General features: G+C 40.9%; 2 protein-coding genes across 5 annotated transcripts; one reads left to right on the top strand and one right to left on the bottom strand.

The window, feature by feature from the left end:
- Positions 1-625: 625 nt before the first annotated feature.
- Positions 626-20,845, bottom strand: LOC136522184 (uncharacterized). Of its 4 annotated transcripts, XM_066515999.1 has the most exons (17): positions 20,634-20,845; positions 20,413-20,544; positions 11,775-11,912; positions 11,313-11,363; positions 10,308-10,397; positions 10,054-10,200; positions 9,748-9,858; positions 9,089-9,157; positions 8,281-8,754; positions 8,002-8,190; positions 7,021-7,188; positions 2,956-3,019; positions 2,676-2,797; positions 1,550-1,819; positions 1,334-1,468; positions 1,054-1,229; positions 626-914 (listed from the first exon to the last, which is right to left on the bottom strand). In XM_066515999.1, exons 1-17 carry the CDS (start codon positions 20,724-20,726, stop codon positions 839-841), a joined length of 2,505 nt encoding a protein of 834 aa, XP_066372096.1. In that variant the 5' UTR covers positions 20,727-20,845; the 3' UTR covers positions 626-838. The 4 variants fall into 4 exon arrangements, with proteins under 4 accessions (XP_066372096.1, XP_066372075.1, XP_066372082.1 ...); XM_066515978.1 differs by having other exon boundaries at positions 8,002-8,754; XM_066515985.1 differs by having other exon boundaries at positions 8,002-8,754; positions 11,775-11,891.
- LOC136538547 (uncharacterized) lies at positions 12,868-16,408 on the top strand. The gene is made up of 3 exons (XM_066530503.1): positions 12,868-14,231; positions 14,337-15,560; positions 15,659-16,408. Exons 1-3 carry the CDS (start codon positions 13,676-13,678, stop codon positions 16,168-16,170), a joined length of 2,292 nt encoding a protein of 763 aa, XP_066386600.1. The 5' UTR covers positions 12,868-13,675; the 3' UTR covers positions 16,171-16,408.
- Positions 20,846-21,695: the final 850 nt, after the last annotated feature.

Here is a 21,695-nt window from a genome sequence, read left to right as displayed (position 1 = left end):
TCTGAACTTGTAAAGTGAACCAGACCGTTTCTGCCTCGGCACTGTCGCGAAAAAAACAGTCTAGATGTTCGAATTACTGTCTCCTCGATAGACCGAATATTAGGTTTACTCCCGTCCCAGAATATCTGTCATTCTCGCTTTCCGAGAAACAACTTTAACAAAATATATATTAAAAATATTATTATTTATGGTACATAATTAACATCATTGGAAAGATATTTGAATCTAGTTTTTTAACAAATTTATTTAGAGACACAAATGTTGCACATATTTTATACAAATTGAGTCAAAATCGTGGCACGAACACCGAAAACGACAAATATTCTAGGACGAAAGGAGTAGTACTTTGGCTTATCGAAAAGACCCATTGTTCTACCTGCATGTTCTACTTTGGCTTATCGAAATGTACTGTATAGCAAGAGTTGCGATGAACACACATTTTGCCGCCAATTTGTGACATCATTTTCCGGTGATGATGAGAGGGTCGTAGTGTCTCGTATATGAGACGGAACGAAACCACTCTTTTTTTTCAGGCACCCATTACACTATCATGCATGCAGATCAGACAGTGTAATGGGTGCACTGAAAAAACAGTTTGATCTGCATGTCCAACTGAGCCAAACAGTTTGATAGGCCGGCATAACACGATTCTAATTTCAGCATGTTCGGTGCATCAGAACCTACAAGAAATGCACAGGGCAACTCCAACTTCACCCCATTATTAGTTTACAGCTGGAGAATTTTTCAAGAGTCCAGAATATTACAGTCAGTCACCTTATGAAAACTACAAAATTCACATTGGACACAATGGTTTGATTAGACCTACTGCAATGGCACTCTAGTTTGTTTGTACTGATAGCTCATCCTCCAGGAAGTTGTACTCAAATGTGAAGTCATTCTTGATTCTTTGGCACCTGCAAGCAGTGTTAGCAACAGGTTAGCTATCACCAGCACAAGAGTGTACCACCACCCCACGATGCACAAAAGAACAGGACAAAAAAGTAAAAACAGAATGCATTACAGTAACATTGCTCGAAGGCAAGGCCCACATACCATCCTGAGCCATCCTCGGTGACATGGAAATCAAAGTATACATATGATCCCCGCTCAAACTCATCAGTCGTGACCTGTGGCTCCACATGCCGCTGGAACCAGGTATTGTACCTCCGGTGAAATCTCCATGATTGCTTCTTCAGTTCTCTAGCAGCCAAGTATTGTTGGTATGTGTTCTGCAACAGAAGAACATTATTAGGAGTAAAAACTAAGAACTGATGAAAATTCGCTGGTAGTGGCAGGAAACAAATATAATTTGGAAAGAGTAAGGAAAATTGACCTGTTGGTAGTAGAACGCAAAGAACAGCATGTCAGTAGCTAATGTGTCACTACCAATTCTTTCCCAAAAGGTAGGATGTGATACAATTGGTGCCTGAATTTGGGGGTAACTAGCAGGGGTAACTGCAGGGTGCCGCTGAAAATGAGTGGGTAAGAAAGTAAGAACAATGCACTAGAAATTTTGTAGCAGGTACCCATGTCCTTCAAAAACCCATACCGGAATGTAAGTTTTAGCACGCTCGGAGTCCTTGGGCTGTGGAAGCCTGTGGAATGCAGCTTCGAGCATTTGCATATTATAAAGCTGATCATGACCTGAACTAGCAGAAGTTCCGGTAAGGTTATCTCCGATTGCACCAAGGTCAGATACACTTCTTCGGCCGATAACACCAACACCAGATGATGACATTCCAGGTTGCAAAGGCTGCCCAGGTGATAGATCAGTATCCCTAGGCAGCTGAGTGCTTTCTGCTGCAGGTGCTGAAGGATTCTGTGAAGCCAAACCAGAAAATAGTCTGAGATGTAACAGGAAGCTAAGCACAGAGAAAAGCAGGATAAATTCCATGTGTCTCAAGGACAGAAAGATATTTACTATGTTCAGATCGGTTGGACTTTTCACTTAAAAGAGTATGGGACGGTGAGTCCAAGCAGTTTGTTTGGACCATATGGATAACAGCCATCATATAGTTCAATGATAATTAAGAATAAAAAGCTTGAGACCTTGTAGAGCAAGACAGATATGCAAAAGGCAAACTAATGCAACAACATGTTAGCAACCACACATTAGTTTTCTGGGACATCAATACTTCACCAACTTTCCACTGATGGTTTTGCAAGGACCATAACATCTGTATAAATATATATCATGTTTTTCCAAATTTCAGTGGCAAACAAAATCCTGAAATTACAAATATTTTGTATACATCTTTCAAGAAAAACCCCATGAGCATGTTCCTTGATGGACTATGTCTTTATAGTTCCTCAGACATTTCGCTTTGAATAATATACACATTCATAAGCATTATTGACTGTACCGAAAAGCTTTTGCCGATTTTAAGGATAAGTCAAGCCGTTGCAAAATCTAACTGTAATTACACCCCACCCACCCACCCACCCAACTTTCAAAAGAAGTTCGAGTAGAATTCCTAACAAACAACTGAACTGATTTTATAACTACTTGGTAACTTCAGCTTTCCATATTAGTTTTCTAATTTAGTTAAACTCGAACATCTGATGCAGTTGGAAGAAACAAAGTGAACACAGCCAAAACTGATTTCATGATCAGACATTTGCCAACAAAAAAAGAAGAAGGAAGGTTCGAGGACATGTGCAAAAGCTTGATATACCGAATATGGAATCTTTGTGTCATCTTCACTTGTTTGTTTATTTGCTCCCGTTGTTGCGGAAGATTCCACACCAACATCTTCAGCCAAAATTTGTTGTTCTTCACTTTTTATATGCCCAGCATCTGCACAGATGGGTAAATTCTCAATGCACGACAAACTTACAAATGAGAAAATACTTCAAACATTGCATTTTCTTTGCCCAACTGAAGTAAAAAATAATCCGGTGTTCTTCTGCAGAACTGGGCGCTTATGAATTTTGACGTTGTAGATGAGGTAATACCTGATCCTTGAACTCCAAGCCCAAGATTCACTTGGGAAGATATAGAGGAACTCTGTGAATTGAACTGCACAAAGAAACTGATCAGTGTGAAAAAACAGGCTATAAGAAGAAGCAAGAAAAAGAAATAAAGACATTTGGCGGAAAAAACGAGTATTTTTTACAAAATTATTCTACAATGGAAAAAAGCTGAAAACTACCACATACACATTTACATCGCTTGGTTAGAGCTGTCCCTAGTAGCGAGAAGCTCTTTATAGGAGGTGATCTTAATGGTCATGTAGGTACATCAAGTGCAGATTTCGAGGTGGTTCATGGGGGTTTCGGATATGGTAGTAGGAACCAGGAGGGAGAGGAAGTCTTAGACTTCGCCATAGCTTTTAATCTGATGATAGCTATCACTTTCTTCCGTAAGAGAGTCTCATTTAGTAACCTTTAGTAGCGGCCAGTACTCTAGTCAAATCGACTTTGTCCTTACAAGAAGGAGGGATAAACGAACATGCGTGGACTGTAAGGTGATACCTGGAGAATGTGTGGTCGCTCAACACAAGCTGGTGGTGGCTGACTTCCGCTTTCTGGTGCAAGCTCGTGGGAACAAACAAGCTAGGGTTGCTAGAACGAAGCGGTGGAAATTAGAAGGGGAGGCATCACAGGTCTTTAAGGAAAAGGTCACTGAAGAGGGCCCATGGAATGATGAAGACGATGCAAATAGCATGTGGGAGAAGATGGCAACATGCGTTCGGAAGGTTGCTTCAGAGGTGCTTGGAGTGACCAAAGGGAGCGGATGCGACTCGAAAGACACTTGGTGGTGGAATGAAGATGTGCAAAAGGCTATTAAGGAAAAGAAGGAGTGCTATAAGCGCTTGTATCATGACAGGTGTGCAAACAACATAGAGAAGTACAAGGTGGCAAAGAAGACTGCAAAACGAGCGGTGAGTGAGGCAAAGGGGCGGGCCTATGAGGACCTTTACCGACGTTTGAGTACGAAGGAAGGAGAAAAGGACATTTATAGGATGGCTAGGGCTCGCGATAGGAAGACAAGGGACTTCAACCAAGTCAAGTGTATAAAGGATGAGAGGGAGCAGCTCATGGCGAATGAGGATGAGATCAGACATAGATGGCAAGAGTATTTTGATAAATTGTTCAATGGTGAGAACGAGAACACCACCGTTCAGCTGGACGACTCGTTTGATGACACTAACAGGCGCTTTGTGCGGGGATTCAAGAGGGGATGGGCCCTGATGGTATCCCAATCAAGATGTGGAGATGTCTCGGGGATATAGCTATAGTATGGCTAACCAAGATGTTCAACAATATCTTTCGATCGAACAAGATGCCTGAGTGGAGAATAAGCATATTGGTACCAATCTACAAGAATAAGGGAGATATCCAAAGTTGTACTAATTATCGGAGAATTAAGTTGATGAGCCACACTATGAAGTTATGGGAGAGAATCATCGAGCAGCGCATGCGAGGAACGACGCAGATATCAACAAACCAATTTGGTTTCATGCCCGGAAGGTCAACCACAGAAACAATCTTCTTAATAAGACAGGTTATAGAGCGGTTTAGAGAGCAGAAGGACCTCCACTTAGTTTTCATTGACTTGGAGAAGGCTTATGACAAGATACCAAGAAATGTTATGTGGTGGTCTTTGTACAAACATAAAGTCCCATCAAAGTAAGTGACCCTCATGAAGGACATGTCCAACAATGTTGTGACTAGTGTTCGAACAAACGATGGTAATAAAGATTACTTCCCGATTAAAATTGGACTTCATCAAGGGTCAGCCTTAAGCCCGTATCTCTTTGCCTTGGTAATAGATGAGGTTACCGGGAACATACAAGGGGATATCCCTTGGTGTATGTTGTTCGCTGATAATGTAGTGTTAGTGGACGAAAGTCAGGCGGGAGTAAATAGGAAACTAGAGTTATGGCGACAGACCCTTGAGTCTAAAGGTTTTAGATTGCGCAGAACTAAAACCGAATACATGAGATGCGACTTTGGCGAAGTTGTATAGGAGGAGGGAGATGTGAGTTTGGAAGGTCAAGTAGTGCCTAAGAAGGATACCTTTCGGTATCTGGGATCGATGCTACAGAGGGATAAAGATATTGATGCGGACATTAGCCATAGAATCAAAGCAGGGTGGATCAAGTAGCGACAAGCTTCTGTGACAAGAGGGTACCACAAAAGCTAAAAAGCAAGTTCTATAGAACAGCGATTAGACCGGCTATGTTGTATGGAGCAGAATGTTGGCCTACAAAGATTCGACATGTTCAACAACTGAGTGTTGTAGAAATGCGTATGTTGCGATGGATTTACGGTCACAATACGTGATCGCCTAGAGGTAGCACCAATTGAAGAAAAGCTTGTCCAACATCGGTTGAGGTGGTTTGGCCAGTCCAAAGAAGACCTCCAGAGGCACCAGTGCATTGTGGAGTCATAAGCCAAGCTAATAATATGAGGAGAGGTAGAGGAAGACCGAAATTGACATGGGGGAGGCAATAAAAAGAGATTTGAAAGCTTGGGATATACCTAGAGATCTATGTTTGAATAGGAGTGCTTGGAAAGCAGCTATTGAAGTGCCTGAACCGTGACTTGGGCTCTTGGTGCGTTTCAATTCTAGCCTACCCCAACTTGCTTGGGACTGAAAGGCTATGTTGTTGTTGTATCTAAACTACTTTCATAGTCATTTTATATCAAATTATACCTTTTAAAGAATTTATATCCAAAACTATACTTATATTATCATCCTATTTCACAAACCTACACTTTAAGTGGAGTTTGCAATATAGAATGATTAAAAAATTGTGTAGTTCGTTATAAAAATTGCTAGGAGAAAAGTTCTGCAACATGAAATGACAACGGGAGTGTAGTCTCATGAAACAAACAGTACTCCCACCGTTCCAAATTATAAGATGTTTGGGCTTTTCTAGGTACATTTCTTTTACTATGCATCTAGACACAGTGTATATCTAAGTGCATAGCAAAAAGATATTGATCTAGAAAAGCCAAAACGTCTTATAATTTGGAACGGAGGGAGTAGTTATGAGATGCAGAAGTCCAGAAAATTTTAGTTCTATGAAATAATTTTGTAAAAGTGTAGTTTTACGATGGTTTTTACAATGTGTCAATGTTAGTGTAATTTTGTGAAATTTACTCTTTCAAAAAGATAAATATAAAAGGTTAGCCCTCACAGAACTTCATTTTTTTATATAGTTTAGGGCCTCAATGGTGCTTCAAAATTTATAAGGTGGGAAATCACATTGAGGATTATCTCTAAAACATTCCAATACCTTTTGTAGTTGATTTGGTACATAAATAGAAGTGTTACGATGATTGGCCGATAGCACCTAATAAGGGGTTCAAGTGTCACAACAAAAGAGGGAACAAGATTGATTTCTTGCTTGCCTTTGCTTGATACAACTCTCCATTTATAGAGAGTTTTCCTGGTGTCCTAAGGAATATAGATCTAATCTACTACAAAAAAACATAATCTTATCTCTAACTAACCCTAACCTTAAAGGAGGGGTCTACAGTGCCGAACCAGCTTAAGGAGCCCAGTTGGTTGCCCATTACATTCTTAGAATGCAGGATTCTCAAAATATAGGAATAGGAAAAACACAGGATTGAAATGGCCATGCAATTGAAATCCTATTGGAAACTAGAATACAGGAAAGTTATGAATGAAGCATTTGAACGGTACACAGGAATAACACAGGAATCCTAAGGCACAAAGGAAAACAAAAACAAGAGGTTGGACCTCATGCATATTTTCCTCCAAAAGTTGTATACGATAGTTCATTCCATAGGAATTTCAAAGGAATTTGTAGGATTCAATCCTTTGTTCCAGAGGTTCTTATAGAAAAAAATCCTATAGAAATTCAATCCTTCAAAATTCCTTCATTTGTCCTCCATTCCAAATGGGGCCTTAAGATATAGAAGGCTAAAAGGTACAACAGTGACAGAATAAACATCAAAGAAACAAAACAGAGAAGTAGAATATGGATGTGCTCAGCCAAGTTGTATTTGATGCAAATTTTAATATCGTAGTAGCAGCAGTAGAACCTGTTGTAGAAGGGGATTTGGCTGCTGTGTTGGAAATTGCTTCTGATTTATGCCAGTTATATGAGAAACATTCAGAAGGCTGCCACCTTGCTGCTGTACTTGCTGCAGTCTTTGTATGTACTTCTCCCTGTGATCAGCAGAAATCTCAGGCCTTCCACGAAATTGACTCTGGAAATACAGAGAGAGAAAATGTCATATAGGCAAACAAGTATTTGTGAGCCTAATGAGGAATTATCAAATCAAAGTTCAAAATAAAAAGTTCTTTCAGTACAAAAGCATCAGTTATTTGGATGCATACAAACAGAGGCATTGAACAGGTTCAGTACAAAAGCATCAGTTATTTGGATGCATACAGAGGCATTGAACAGGAAAAAACATTAACATTTCACAAACAAAACCAAGAACGAACTCAGAATAACCTTTGAACAACTCTCTCCAGTAAAAAATGGTTGATATTTTGGACAAAATTGACTTGAAAACTAAATTGATACTGTCCTCTCTTTTTATATTGGATAAATATTAAGGTGTACATGAGATTTATTGATGTTTTAGCATGATTGCTTCCATTTATCACAAAAACCTGCATGCACTCATTAACTATTCTCTCTTATGTCTCCAGTATTATACTTGAATAGGGGTAGCTTGATTTCACACCATTAGTTCTTGCTCCCATTCCTCCTAATACACCCTATAATTTAAAATGAAGGAGAAATATTCCAGAACATCACTTAAAGTTGGCTGGATGGACCAGTTGCTATTAAGAAATCTGATCAGGTGACCAAGGGCAATTGGACTACTCCCTGCATTCCAAATTATAAGACGTTTTAGCTTTTGTAGATACATTACTTTTGCTATGCACTTAGATATACACTATGTCTAGATACATAGTAAAAGAAATGTATCTAGAAAAGCCAAAATGTCTTATAATTTAGAACGGAGGGAGTATATAATAAAAATAAAATTAACAGAAGAGGTACATACAGTTTCACTTTGATTTTGAAATGTAGCAGCAGCTTGAGGTCTCCATTGAACCCCAGAAACAACTGGAGGAGAAAATACACTTCCACCAAGAATAGGGTTTTCATTTGGGTTAGCAGAATCAGAGCTAATTGCATCATTAGTCCTGGGAACCAGCTGGGGTTGAACTTTACTGCCAAGAGGAGTAACCAACTGCTGAGAAAGACCACCACTGTTAATCTTCTCGTCAGTGTTCAATATATTTCTTTTGGACAAGTCATTTATTGCAGGAAGTGCACTAACCGATCCATTTCCTGGGACTGGACCAATAGTTATGGGAGCTGTACCTAATGCCTGACTACTAGTTATTCCTCGAGCTATGCCCCTGCCAATTCCAATTTCAGTAATAGCAGGAGATGGTCGTCGTGGAGGAAAACTCATGCTTTCATCATCCTTCAAGGTGGTAGATAAGTTTGCAGGAATTGAGGTAACAGCAGGCGTATTCTCAGGAGCACTTCGTGGAATAGCAGAAGAAAGTATTGCAGCCGCTGTGGTGGGAACAGTTGGTCGCACAGGGGAATTAATTGTTTCTGCAGGTACAGAAACAGCTGCACTACCAGTACTGACAGCAATGGGCACAGCTGGTACTGAAGGTCCAGGATTTCCACCTTTTGGAGGTGGTGTTTGTGGCGCAGATTCAGGATTGTTTTCTTGTGAAGCTGTCTCCTCTGTTTGATCTTGTGATGTACTTTGTGAAGGAGTTGTTGATACTGTAGGCTGAAAAAAAAAAGATGAAACAGTTGGTAAGACAACAGACAGTTAATAATCGAAATGACATGAGGATTGACCTGAGAACACAATTCTCTAATTTGTTATTGGATATGTTCTTATTGCACCAATATTGTAGCAAAACCAACAGAAATTCAAGTGGTGACACTGATGGGAATGGACACATATCAACAGATTCAGTACTAGCACTTTCAAATTTACAGAAGCAAAGCTGGCATTTTATTTATCAAATATGAGAAATCAAATGCATATTAATATAAAAATATTATCTTACATTTCATCTGTACCACAAACCATCAAAATAAATAATAACAGCATGAACCTGAGTAGGTGAAGTTGCAACTGAACTCTTTGTGCTCAAAACTGGAGTGGTCGAAACAGAAACAACACCCTGCCAATTATGAAACAAGGCTGAAAATATATAACTACATGGGAGAGGGGGGGGGGGGGGGGGGGGGGCAAAACAAAATGTAAATACATAAGGCGGAGGAACTGCCTAAACCAAAAAAAAAAAGACTAAATGTACATAAAAAAAGACCTCTGCTATTGATAACGATGTTTGTAGCAGCCATATAAAAACTGTTAATTTTCAGCTGACCAGACCTATTATATGACTCTAATAGCTATGCAAAAGACTGACACAAGGATTATTTATCTATCGTAAATAACTAACATACTCCCTTCACTCCAAATTATATGTTTTTATGGCTTTTATAGACAAAGCTTTTGCCATGCACCTAGATTTATGCTGTCTAATCTAGAAAAGCCAGGATGACTTATAATTTGGAATGGAGGGAGTACAATCAAAAATATATATGCAAACAAATCCCCTGATATTTATTTTCTGATCTTGCAATCTTACACCTGCACCCCTGTCAGACTCCAACTCCCACACCAGGCCACTGTAACACTGTTGATTTTCTGCTAGTTGTCTTCACAGTCATAAGAATAAAAACATATTAGCCAGCATTTATAGCTTACCTTCACAAGACTAGAAGGAGCAAGTGAAACCATGTCTTCAAGTGCTTCAACCTTCTCCATAGGCAATGTGCTATAGAGGTCCTCAACATCACTGAATTCATCAAAGTCTTCCTAAACATGAACGAAGAAAACAAAACATAACAAATAAAAGGTCGATCATTTGCCTGTACGTTATCACAATTCACAATTAGCATTCAACATTACAAAAAAGGATATCACTCCCTCCGTCCCAAATTAGAGGTCATTTTGGACGACCTATAATTTGGGAATGGAGAGAGTATGAGTCAACTATGAAGGCAGACATACCTGATTACGTTCAACATAGTCATCAAGGAAATCTTTAACATCATTGACTTGCTCAGGACTCAACTCATCATTATCCAAAAGTCTCAAGATTGACTCCAATTTCTTTATATGAGCTTTATGTCTCGTAATAGACTTCTCTAAATGTACCTAATCATGCAAAATCACTTCTTATACAGTACAAATTATAGAAAAATAAGTTCCATAAATAAACAGTAAAAATAGGATTAGTATGGAATAAATACAGCTTTTCTTACCAGTCGAGGCGGTCTTTGCTTTCCCTTTTTAATTGAAAGCCCTTCAATCTCTGCTTCAAAGTTATCAATCTGGCTTTCCAAATCACAAACCTGTAAAAAATAACATGGTCCAAGAGGTACATTAGAGATAATTGTGAGCACTTACAACAATAAAGCAAATAATAGTCATAGCAGGAGCCATCAGTAATCACAAAACCACAAAGTAGTAAAATTAGAAGAACCATATAAACACCAAAGAGATATTTTCAGAGCAATCAGATCAAAGAAACTAGTTACACCAATTCTGGATTGTGTACCATCACAACAAGAGAATCGACGTGTGTCAGAAGGGACAGAACTCAAGGTAAGGTATTCAGTAATCAAAAACAAGTGAACAACATAGCATATAACGGCCCATTCAGTACGGTTCCAGATTCTCATAGAAACATTTCGGATCCAGATTCTCTCTAGAAACATTTCTTTGGTGAATAAAAATCATTTCGTGGAAGCAGTTGGTTAGCTGGCTGGAATCGAATCAGAACCCGGCGATTAGGCGAAACACCTAAGATGTCATTTCCCTCTTGTAGGTCAAAACACCAAAACATTTATCTCTGATTCTCATGGAAACATTTCCAGCTACGTTGATTTGGCATGGGTTCTGTCAATTCTAGATAGAAACAGAACTGAATCTATCATACAAACACGCCCTAAACATTCATGTGATAGTTTCAAAGCAATTGGATCAAAGATCAAAGAAACTAGTTACAACTTGCAACCATTCTGAATTGTATCATCACAAGATGATTCTATTCTACATTGATCTGCAAATAATATATTGGAAATCGAATTGAGATGAGGCCAAAGGGACAAAAACCATGTCCTCAGAAATGAATTAAAGACCCAAGGTATTCTCAAACAAAATAGCATACATATGTTGCGATTTACCTATGTGGTTCAGTTAGTATACAGAACAACAGATATGAAAGCATAAGAGCACGAGAGTAGCAATTCAGGATTCCAACATACCACATTATTAAGCCAGTCTCTTGTTTCAGCTTTGGCCTTTTCTTTGGGATCCTGCACAAAATAAGAACTAATTATTAGTCATGAAACAGAAGTTGCAAGATAATGAGGTCCACAGCAACTCAAGATAAATAGTACTACACTAGACTGCCCTGAGTTATTGGTATTTAATTCATGGAAGTCTAAATTGCATCAGTCAACGATTGAATCTCAATGCCAACATTGAATACTAAGATCATACTCAATTCTTTTATCCTAACCAAGTTTAACTACTCCAGGAAGAAATGTGCCAGATCGTACAAGATTTAAGAAACATACTCTTACAAGGCTACAAAAAAAATAGCACAAAATAATTTTGAAACAGTATCCTCATTCTTAGGACGAGGATGTCATATAAACAACTCGAAACATGTACATGAAGCTAAGAAAGTATGATAGCACAAACAAAGAAGTCCAAGTACTTACTGTTTTTGGTTGCTGACCTAACCCTTCTTTTGAGAAGGCCTTAGTTTTTGTTTCCTTCTCACAAACTTTAAATCGTTCCATCTCTCGTTCAATCTGCTTTCGGGCATCCATCAGAGCCTGCTCATAAGAGGCACTAACCTATGTCAACATATATCACAATCAATTAAAACCAGAACAGTAAGGTATGTAACTTAAAAGTTATCTGCATTTGGCAAACAAATAACATATCACATGAAGAAAAACATTACTTCACCTAGAAAAGCCACTGAGATATGCAAACAACAATTGTCAAATACTAAAATCAGGAATCATACCACAATTCTTCAGCAACATAGTAACATTTTTATTTGGGTCACTAGTATATACTTCACATTGATATTTTGGATGGTTAAAATAGAATACCAAGTACCAACTACAACATGAAGCAAACAACTCTAAAAGCTTGTTATCCTGAAAGTTAGCAGAGAGCCTTAAGGAATAAGGACCTTATAAACTCCAGAACTCTACTGACGATTTGTGAAGGCTGAGCGAAACGTACAAAAAAAGAAAAGCAGCCCAAGTTAAGGGGGTGCCTTCATCAAACTTTAAATGGCATCTCAAGTGACTACACCTCAATCTAGCCATAGCCTTTGACGATCACAAGGAGAGAGATAAACGAGAAGCCTGGTATCATAATCTGTAGACAACAATACTTACTCCATACTAACAAAGCTCAATTATGTTTCTGCTTTTGTCAGGACTCCCAGACTTTAAAGCACGGGATCTCCCAATTGAGACCATCTAATAGATCTTTAATCACAAAGTTCTTCTTAATATCAGCAGCACTTCATACTTCATAAACTTTAAAAACTAATGATTCACTATCACTCTTATGTTTTTTTTAAATAAATGCCACTATTTGCAAACTCAGTTCAAGCACAGGTATGTTTTCCGTATTTCAACAAGAATGCAATGAAGTCAATGTGTAGTTCATTAAATAAATTCTAAATAGACCAGCTAGCCTAGCCTGAAGGCCAAGTTTTGAAAGTCGACGACTACGACGCGCCTAGTCACGCCTAGTCGCTAGGCTACGGCCCGGCGCCTGGACTAGGGGGGTAGTCGCCCCTCAAGTCGACGGGAGCGCCTAGGCGGCGCTAGACGGCACCTCCGCGCGACTCGGCGGCGCCCAGAAGCCCTAGGCGGCGCGGAATCGACTCGAGGCGGCCCGCAGCGCGCGCAAAATTTTACGCGGCGGCCGGCGAGCGCGCGCGCGGGAAAGGTTGGCGCCGGGGGGAAATTGCCGCGCGCGCGCGACGGATAAGGCCGCGTATGGGTACCGAAGCCGCGTACAAGGCTATTCCGCTGCCAGGCGACGCTCCTCTCCGCCGGGAAGCAGCTTCCGCCGGCGCCGACGCTCCTCCCCGCCCGCCAGTCCGTTCCGACCTCGTCCTCCTCCACTCCTCCCCGGTCTCCTCCCAGCTCGTCCTCCTCCCCGCATCGAAGCCTCGAAGGGCCTCCCCGCCGGCCAACTCCCCGCCGCCCAGTACCCTCCCCGGCGGTCATCTCCCTCAGGCGAAGCCCCAGCCGCCAAGGCCGACGCCCGAAGCCGTAGGTATGTCCTCCCCTGCTCTGCTCTGCTCCCTTGAACTGCTCTGCTCTATTTCCCTGCTGCTCTCCTCTCCTCTGTTTCTGAAATCTGAAGTATGAATCTGTGAATTGTTGTAGTACTGCATGTATATATCATTATATCTGATTGCTTGTTCTGAAATCTGATTGCATGTTCTGAAACTCAGATTGGTTGATTGCTACAGCCTACAGGCATACTGATTGCTTTGATTTTTGTAATTGAAATCTGATTGCATATACTGATTGGCTGATTGCTTTGATTGCATGTGTATGTTTGTAATTTGTTGATTGTTCAGATGACGGAAACAGAGGGTCAACCTGACTCTGGAAGTGCAACAGCAGGAGGAAATGTCTTGAGAAGGAACTCAGATGATGTGGGATGGGTGTTTGGGGTTCTTGTTAATCCGAACAACAAGGACCAGGTGAAGTGCATACTCTGTGACAAGGTCATGTTTGGAGGGGTTTATCGGTTGAAGCAGCATATCGCCCAAGAAGGAAAGAATGCAAAGAAATGCCAGGGCACGAAGACCTCCAAAGAGAAGTTAAAGGAGGCTCAAGAAAAGTGCAAGAAAGCACTAGATGAAGCAAAAAGGAAGAGGGAGGAGAAGACTGTTCGTGAGATAGAACTTAGAGAGGAAGTTCATGTATCTAGGGTTGGAACCTCAGAGGAAGTCACTTGTGTTGGAAGTTCAAAGCTTCACAAATTAGGCCCCATGGACAAATGGACAAAAGCTATTGATCCTACAGCAACCAAATCTGAATCTTTGACTCAACAAAAGCTGAACAAGGAACTTTGGAAAGAAAGATTACATGAGGTGCATAAATATATTGCAAGATGGGCCTATAACCATGGTAATTTCCTTGCTGTTTTTTTTTTATTTCAGATTTCATTGGATGCTATGCTACTACCTATTGCTGTAGTAATGCACTAATTTCCTTTCTTTGTAACATTGGCAGCAATACCATTCAATGCTTGTGACAACGATGAGTTCAAGCAAATGTGTGAAGCAATTGGACAATTTGGGTCTGGAATTGAACCGCCAACTATGTTTGACCTGAGAGGGAGATTGCTAGAAGAAGAATATGCAAGAACCAATAGTTTGCTGCAAGAACGTGAAGCCGAGAAGATGAAGAATGGGTGCTCTATTATGACCGATGCTTGGTCAGATAAGAAGAAGAGAAGCATAATGAATTTGTGCACTAATTGTGCTGATGGAACCAGTTTTATTTCCTCAAAAGAGATGTCAGATGTGTCACACACAAGTGAAGTCATCTTTGAACTAGTAGACAAAGCAATTGAGGACATTGGTGAGGATGATGTGGTGCAAGTTGTGACTGACAATGCTTCTAACAACATGGGAGCAAAGAAGCTTCTGCATGAGAAGAGACCACATATCTTTTGGACCTCTTGTGCAGCTCACACAATCAACTTGATGCTCCAGGGAATTGGCAACATTCCTCGGTTCAAGAAGGTGGTTGACCAAGCAAAGGCATTCACCATATTTGTCTATGGGCACACAAGAACACTAGAGTGCATGAGATACTTCACTGAGGGGAGAGAGATAGTAAGGCCAGGAGTGACTAGGTTTGCTTCAAACTTTCTGACTTTGGAAAGCATACAAGAGAAGAAGGACCAGCTAAGAAAGATGATGGTTCATAGTAGGTGGGACTCACTGAAGGATGTGAAATCACAGAAGGAAAAAAATGCTACAGCAACTATATTGAATCCAAATTTTTGGAAGGATGTGAAGTTGACATTGGCTGTTTTTGAGCCATTGTTCAAAGTTCTTCGTTTGGTTGATGGAGATGTGAAGCCATCCATGGGTTTCGTATATGGAGAACTATTGAAGGCAAAGAGACAGATCAAAGAGGCCCTTGGCAATGTTGAGTCCCGTTTCAAGGATGTTATTGACATTGTTGGGAAGATGGCTGGAAGACTTGATTCTCCATTGCATTTGACAGCTTATTTGCTGAATCCACACTACAGTTATGCTGATCCATCAATCTTTGATGTCCCCAAAATAACAGAAGGTTTTATCAGTTGTGTGGAGACTTTTTATTATCATGATGAGGAAATGCAAGAACAAGCTGCCAATGTTGAACTCCAGAAGTTTCAGAGTAGAGAAGGACCATTTAGCAAGAAGCTTGCAAGGACTTTTGAAAACTTTGATTATAATCCAGGTAAAAGTTATTTCCTGATTATACATGGCTGTTTGTTGTGTTCATCTAACAAGAAATCTGCTATAACTACTAACTAATAGTGTGTTTTTTTATTTCAGCATCATGGTGGCGGCTGTATGGAACTGAAACACCAGCTCTACAGAAGATGGCTACAAGGATCCTATCTTTGACAGCAAGCTCTTCTGGTTGTGAAAGAAATTGGAGTGGGTTTGATGGGGTGCACACTAAGAAGAGAAACAGGCTTACTGTAGACCGCCTCAACAAGTTGGTCTACATTCAATTCAACAACAGGCTGCTTAATAAGAGAGCAAAGATCAAGTCAAAGAAAATTACTGATGTTCTCTTGTCTAGTGATACAACTGAAGCTCAAGGTTTCCTCCAAGAGAATGGAGATGATTTGGCAGTAATTGTTTTTAGAGATGATGAAGATGAGGAACTCATGGAAGGTACAGGGATACCTTGGTCTGTGCTTGGAGATGCAGTGGGAGCAGAAGAACAACTAGAGCTGCGTAGAAGTGCAAGGGTGAGAGAGCTCTATGAAGGAGAAGAGTTCCAGTCCGAAGAAGAAGAGTTTGATGAAGATGAGGATGACTATGTGATGGATGATTAGATGAACCCTACTGAAGAAGTGTGAGACAGCCTCATGTCATGTTTGCTTTGCTTTTGTGATCTTAGAACTCTTTGCTTTTGTCATGTGTGCTTGTGTTTTGTGTTGTGAGAACTAAGAACTGAGAATCATGTGTTGTAATGTGTGTCTTCTATCCATTTTATGTTCTCTGTTGTTGCCTGTTGTTGTCTTCTACTCTTCTCCATTGCAGTTGGACTGTTGGAGACTTGGAGCATTGCTGCATCAACTACAAGTAAGGAACATCACTTCTGTTATTCTGTATCAACTACAAGTAAGGACTAAGGACCTAAGGTATGTCTATCTAAATTTTTCATGATTTTTGCTATATAAATATATATATTATGCTATATATATTATATATTATACTAAATTGGCAAAACACCTAGCATCGCCTAGGCTAGCCTAGGCTGGACTAGTCGCTAGGCTAGGGGTCATCGCCTAGATTTCGCCTAGCGCCTAGAAAAACTTTGCCTGAAGGAGCATATAACATCCAGATTTTTTGTTATAAACTACCCAGATGGACTACTCTTGTTAAATGCACAGATAAAAGGCATACACATAGTGCATTAAACATTATATATCAATATGTACCAAGCAGAGAGAAAAAATGGACTGAGTGGACTTGAAGAGTAATCTCAAAGCCACATTGCTAAGTATCATCTACTTTCGCAAATTAAACTGCCCAAAAAAGTATTACATATTGCATCCCAACAACTTTGCATTGCATGTGGCATCTAGTGGGAACAATGTAGCCCATGGACTGCAGGCAATCTTGGTGCTGGAAAATGTGATAACAACAAAATCCACATCCTCAGCATGTTAACAAAACCATCTAGCATCATTATTACAGGAGAATCTAGATAACGGAATAGCAAGCAACGCCAAAGAAAAAAGAACAAAAGAATGGGCAGCAGTATTAATAATAACATCAAAATCCTCTGCAGCCCTGACCCTGACAGGATACATATGGAACTGATCGCATCACCAGTTATGCCTACACTGTATCACCCGAATCATCATCATCATCATCATCAACAACAACAACATAGCCTTTCAGTCCCAAGCAAGTTGGGGTAGGCTACAGTTGAAACCCACCAAGAACCCCAAGTCACGGTTCAGGCACTTCAAGAGCTGCTTTCCAAGCACTCCTATTCAAACATAGATATCTAGGTATATCCCAAGTTTTCAAATATCTTTTTATTGCCTCCTCCCATGTCAATTTCGGTCTTCCTCTACCTCTCCTCATATTATTAGCTTAGCTTAGAACTCCACAATGCACTGGTGCCTCTGGATGTCTCCTTTGGACATGGCCAAACACCTCAACCGATGTTGGACAAGCTTTTCTTCAATTGGTGCTACCCCTAGACGATCACGTATATCATCGTTCCGAACTCGGTCCATTCTTGTGTGACCACAAATCCATCGCAACATACGCATTTCTGCAACACTCAGTTGTTGAACATGTCGAATCTTTGTAGGCCAACATGCTACTCCATACAACATAGCCGATCTAATCGTCGTTCTATAAAACTTGCCTTTTAGCTTTTGTGGTACCCCCTTGTCAGAAGCTTGTCACCACTTGATCCACCCTGCTTTGATTCTATGGCTAACGTTCGCATCAATATCTCCATCCCTCCGTAGCATCGATCCTAGGTACCGAAAGATATCCTTCTTAGGCACTACTTGACCTTCCAAACTCACATCTCCCTCCTCCTGTGCAGCTCCGCCAAAGTCACATCTCATGTATTCGGTTTTAGTTCTGCTCAATCTAAAACCTTTAGACTTAAGGGTCTGCCGCCATAACTCTAGTTTCCTATTTAGTCTCGCCTGGCTTTCGTCCACTAACACCACATCATCAGCGAACAACATACACCAAGGGATATCCCCTTGTATGTTCCTGGTAACCTCATCCATTACCAAGGCAAAGAGATACGGGCTTAAGGCTGACCCTTGATGAAGTCCAATTTTAATCGGGAAGTAATCTGTGTTACCATCGTTTGTTCGAACACTAATCACAACATTGTTGTACATGTCCTTGATGAGGGTCACGTACTTTGATGGGACTTTATGTTTGTCCAAAGTCCAACACATAACATTTCTTTGTATCTTGTCATAAACCTTCTCCAAGTCAATGAAAACCATGTGGAGGTCCTTCTGCTCTCTAAACTGCTCCATAACTTGTCTTATTAAGAAGATTGCTTCTATAGTTGACCTTCCGGGCATGAAACCAAATTGATTTGTTGACATCTGCGTCGTTCCTCGCAGGCGCTGCTCGATGACTCTCCCATAGCTTTATAGTGTCGCTCATCAACTTAATTCCCCGATAATTAATACAACTTTGGATATCTCCCTTGTTCTTGTAGATTGGTACCAATATGCTTCTTCTCCACTCCTTAGGCATCTTGTTCGATCGAAAGATATTGTTGAACATTTTGGTTAGCCATACTATAGCTATATCCCCGAGACATCTCCACACCTTGATTGGGATACCATCAGGGCCCATCGCTTTGCCCCCTTTCATCCTTTTCAAGGCTTGTCTGACCTCCGATTCTTGAATCTTCCGCACAAAGCGCCTGTTAGTGTCATCAAACGAGTCGTCCAACTGAATAGTGGTGTTCTTGTTCTCACCATTGAACAATTTATCAAAATACTCTTGTCATCTATGTCTGATCTCATCCTCCTTCACCAAGAGCTGCTCCCTCTCATCCTTTATGCATTTGACTTGGTTGAAATCCCTTGTCTTCCTATCACGAGCCCTAGCCATCCTATAAATGTCCTTCTCTCCTTCCTTCGTACTCAAACGTTGGTAAAGGTCCTCATAGGCCCGCCCCTTTGCCTCACTCACCGTTCGTTTTGCAGTCTTCTTTGTCACCTTGTACTTCTCTATGTTATCTGCACACCTGTCATGATACAAGCGCTTATAGCACTCATTTTCCTTAATAGCCTTTTGCACATCTTCATTCCACCACCAAGTGTCTTTCGAGTCGCATTCGCTCCCTTTGGTCACTCCAAGCAACTCTAAAGCAACCTTCCGAACGCATGTTGCCATCTTCTCCCACATGCTATTTGCATCGCCTTCATCATTCCAAGGGCCCTCTTCAATGACCTTTTCCTTAAAGACCTTTGATGCCTCCCCTTCTAATTTCCACTTCATTCTAGCAACCCTAGCTTGTTTGTTCCCACGAGCTTGCACCAGAAAGCGGAAGTCAGCCACCACCAGCTTGTGTTGAGCGACCACACATTCTCCAGGTATCACCTTACAGTCCACGCATGTTCGTTTCTCTCTCCTTCTTGGAAGGACAAAGTCAATTTGACTAGAGTACTGGCCGCTACTAAAGGTTACTAAATGGGACTGTCTCTTGCAAAAGAAAGTGTTAGCTATTATCATATCAAAAGCTATAGCGAAGTCTAAGACTTCCTCTCCCTCCTGGTTCCTACTACCATATACGAAACCCCCATGAACCGCCTCGAAACCTGCACTTGATGTACCTACATGGCCATTAAGATCACCTCCTATAAAGAGCTTTTCGCTACTACGGATAGCTCTAAGCAAGCGATCTAAGTCTTCCCAGAAAAGCCGCTTAGCACTCTCATCATGGCCTACTTGGGGGGCATACGCGCTAATTACGTTTAAGACCATATCACTAATGACAAGATTAACTAAGATGATCCTATCCCCTTGCCTTCTCACCTCCACCACACCATCCTTGAGGCTCTTATCAATCAAAACTCCTACTCCATTTTTATTTGAAGTTGTCCATGTGTACCAGAGCTTGAAGCCGGTTTTGTCCATCTCCTTCGCCTTCTGCCTCTTCCATTTAGTCTCTTGGACGCATAAGATATTTACACGCCTCCTAACCGCTGTGTCCACTAACTCTCTTAACTTACTCGTAAGAGACCCTACATTCCAGCTACCTAAACGGATCCGCTCGAGTAGATTCCTTACCCTTCGCACCCGCCGAGGTAGGTGATATAAAATAACAGAACCATTCTCCAGTCAAGGTCCCTACTCACTGATCACCACCAGTGTCACGCCACACAACATAACTTGTTCAAAACGCCCTTGTACCTAGCACTCAACTAAAGAGGCCAGCATAACGGCACATTGACCACAGCACAAAGTCAGCAAACAGCAGCAGCATTGCATCGCAAACAATCATGCCCCTCCACGTGCAGACATAGAGGCTTGCCAGGGGAGGGGGCAGGACTCGAGATAATTCTCACCTTCTTGTCCTTGATCTCGCTGGACTGGATCCACGTCTTGATCTGGTCCCTGTACCGCTGCAGCTTCTTGATCTCCTTCTTGAGGTCCGCCTCGAACTTCTCCTTCTGGTTGGCATTCTCAGTGTCGTAGACCTGCCCCCAAACAAAAACAATCAACAAAATTAGCGAGAAAATTTTCCGGCAGGGGCAGGGTGAACGGAAGGAGGGCGCTGGGGGCGTACCTTGTTCCAGATGCTGTCGAAGACGTCGACGCCCTCCTGGACCTTCTTGAGGACGCGGTCGATCTCGCCCTGCAGCTTCCGGCTGGCGCCCATGGCTGCGATGGGGTTCCCTCACGCTCTGGCGCGGCTAGGGTTTACGATTTGGGGAGCAAGCAAACGGGGGAGAGTGGTGGAGACTGAGGGGAAGGAGACGACGAATTATTTGGGACGGGTTTCGGTTTTGAGGCCTCTTCGGTTTTCCTGGCCGTGCCTGCGTGGGGTGACGTTGGCGAGAAGGAACGTGGGCTGGACTGACGTGCTTTCAGTCCGGGAGATCTGAGCTATGGCCGTGGGCTGATATCTTCTGACAACCTGGGCATTAAAGCCCAAGTTTGTAACAACTAGGATGTCTAACAGGCTTGGGCCAGACTAAGCCGCTTTTGATATTTGATAAAAAAAAATATACATGCTGTTTTTGCCTGTTGAATTATCACTGGAGTCTAGGTGTTTCTTCTCACATTCTAAAACCGGACGAATTGCAGAACTATTTTCTCTCTGTGCTGGTTATATGTGTTTTTCAATGAAGTTTTCATGCTTTTAAATAAAAATTCCAATAAACACCTAATAATGTTTTTAAACCACAATAAATATATAAAGTTTTAAAAATTATGAGAAAATCTTAGAAAAAATAGCGGTAGCAAGAAACCCAAATAAAATATTTAGAGTTCATAAATAACATATCTAGAAGTTTCTAAAAACTAGATATAGCTCTAGGAATATGAAAAAAATCTCTAAATTTTCTGAAACATTCCAATTAGTGTCTAAACACGTCTAAAAAATTATAAAATAAATTATGAAATTCAACTAGCATGTAACAAATGCATTCATGCTTATCGCATCTTGTGTTTTGTTGTAGAAAACTTTCAAAATGCAAACTGATATTGATTAGAATGTTTTAGGGATTATCCATATATTTTTAGTTATTTTCATTTTTCTACTAAATCCAAAATTAGAAACTTCTAGAGATATCCTCACCAAATCTAAATATTTTTTTGGTTGTTACTGTCCCAATCTATTTCTAGA

The sequence above is a fragment of the Miscanthus floridulus genome, chromosome 2, assembly GCF_019320115.1.
Source record: "Miscanthus floridulus cultivar M001 chromosome 2, ASM1932011v1, whole genome shotgun sequence".
Lineage (NCBI taxonomy): Eukaryota > Viridiplantae > Streptophyta > Magnoliopsida > Poales > Poaceae > Miscanthus > Miscanthus floridulus.
This window is presented reverse-complemented; position numbering and strand designations above follow the sequence as displayed.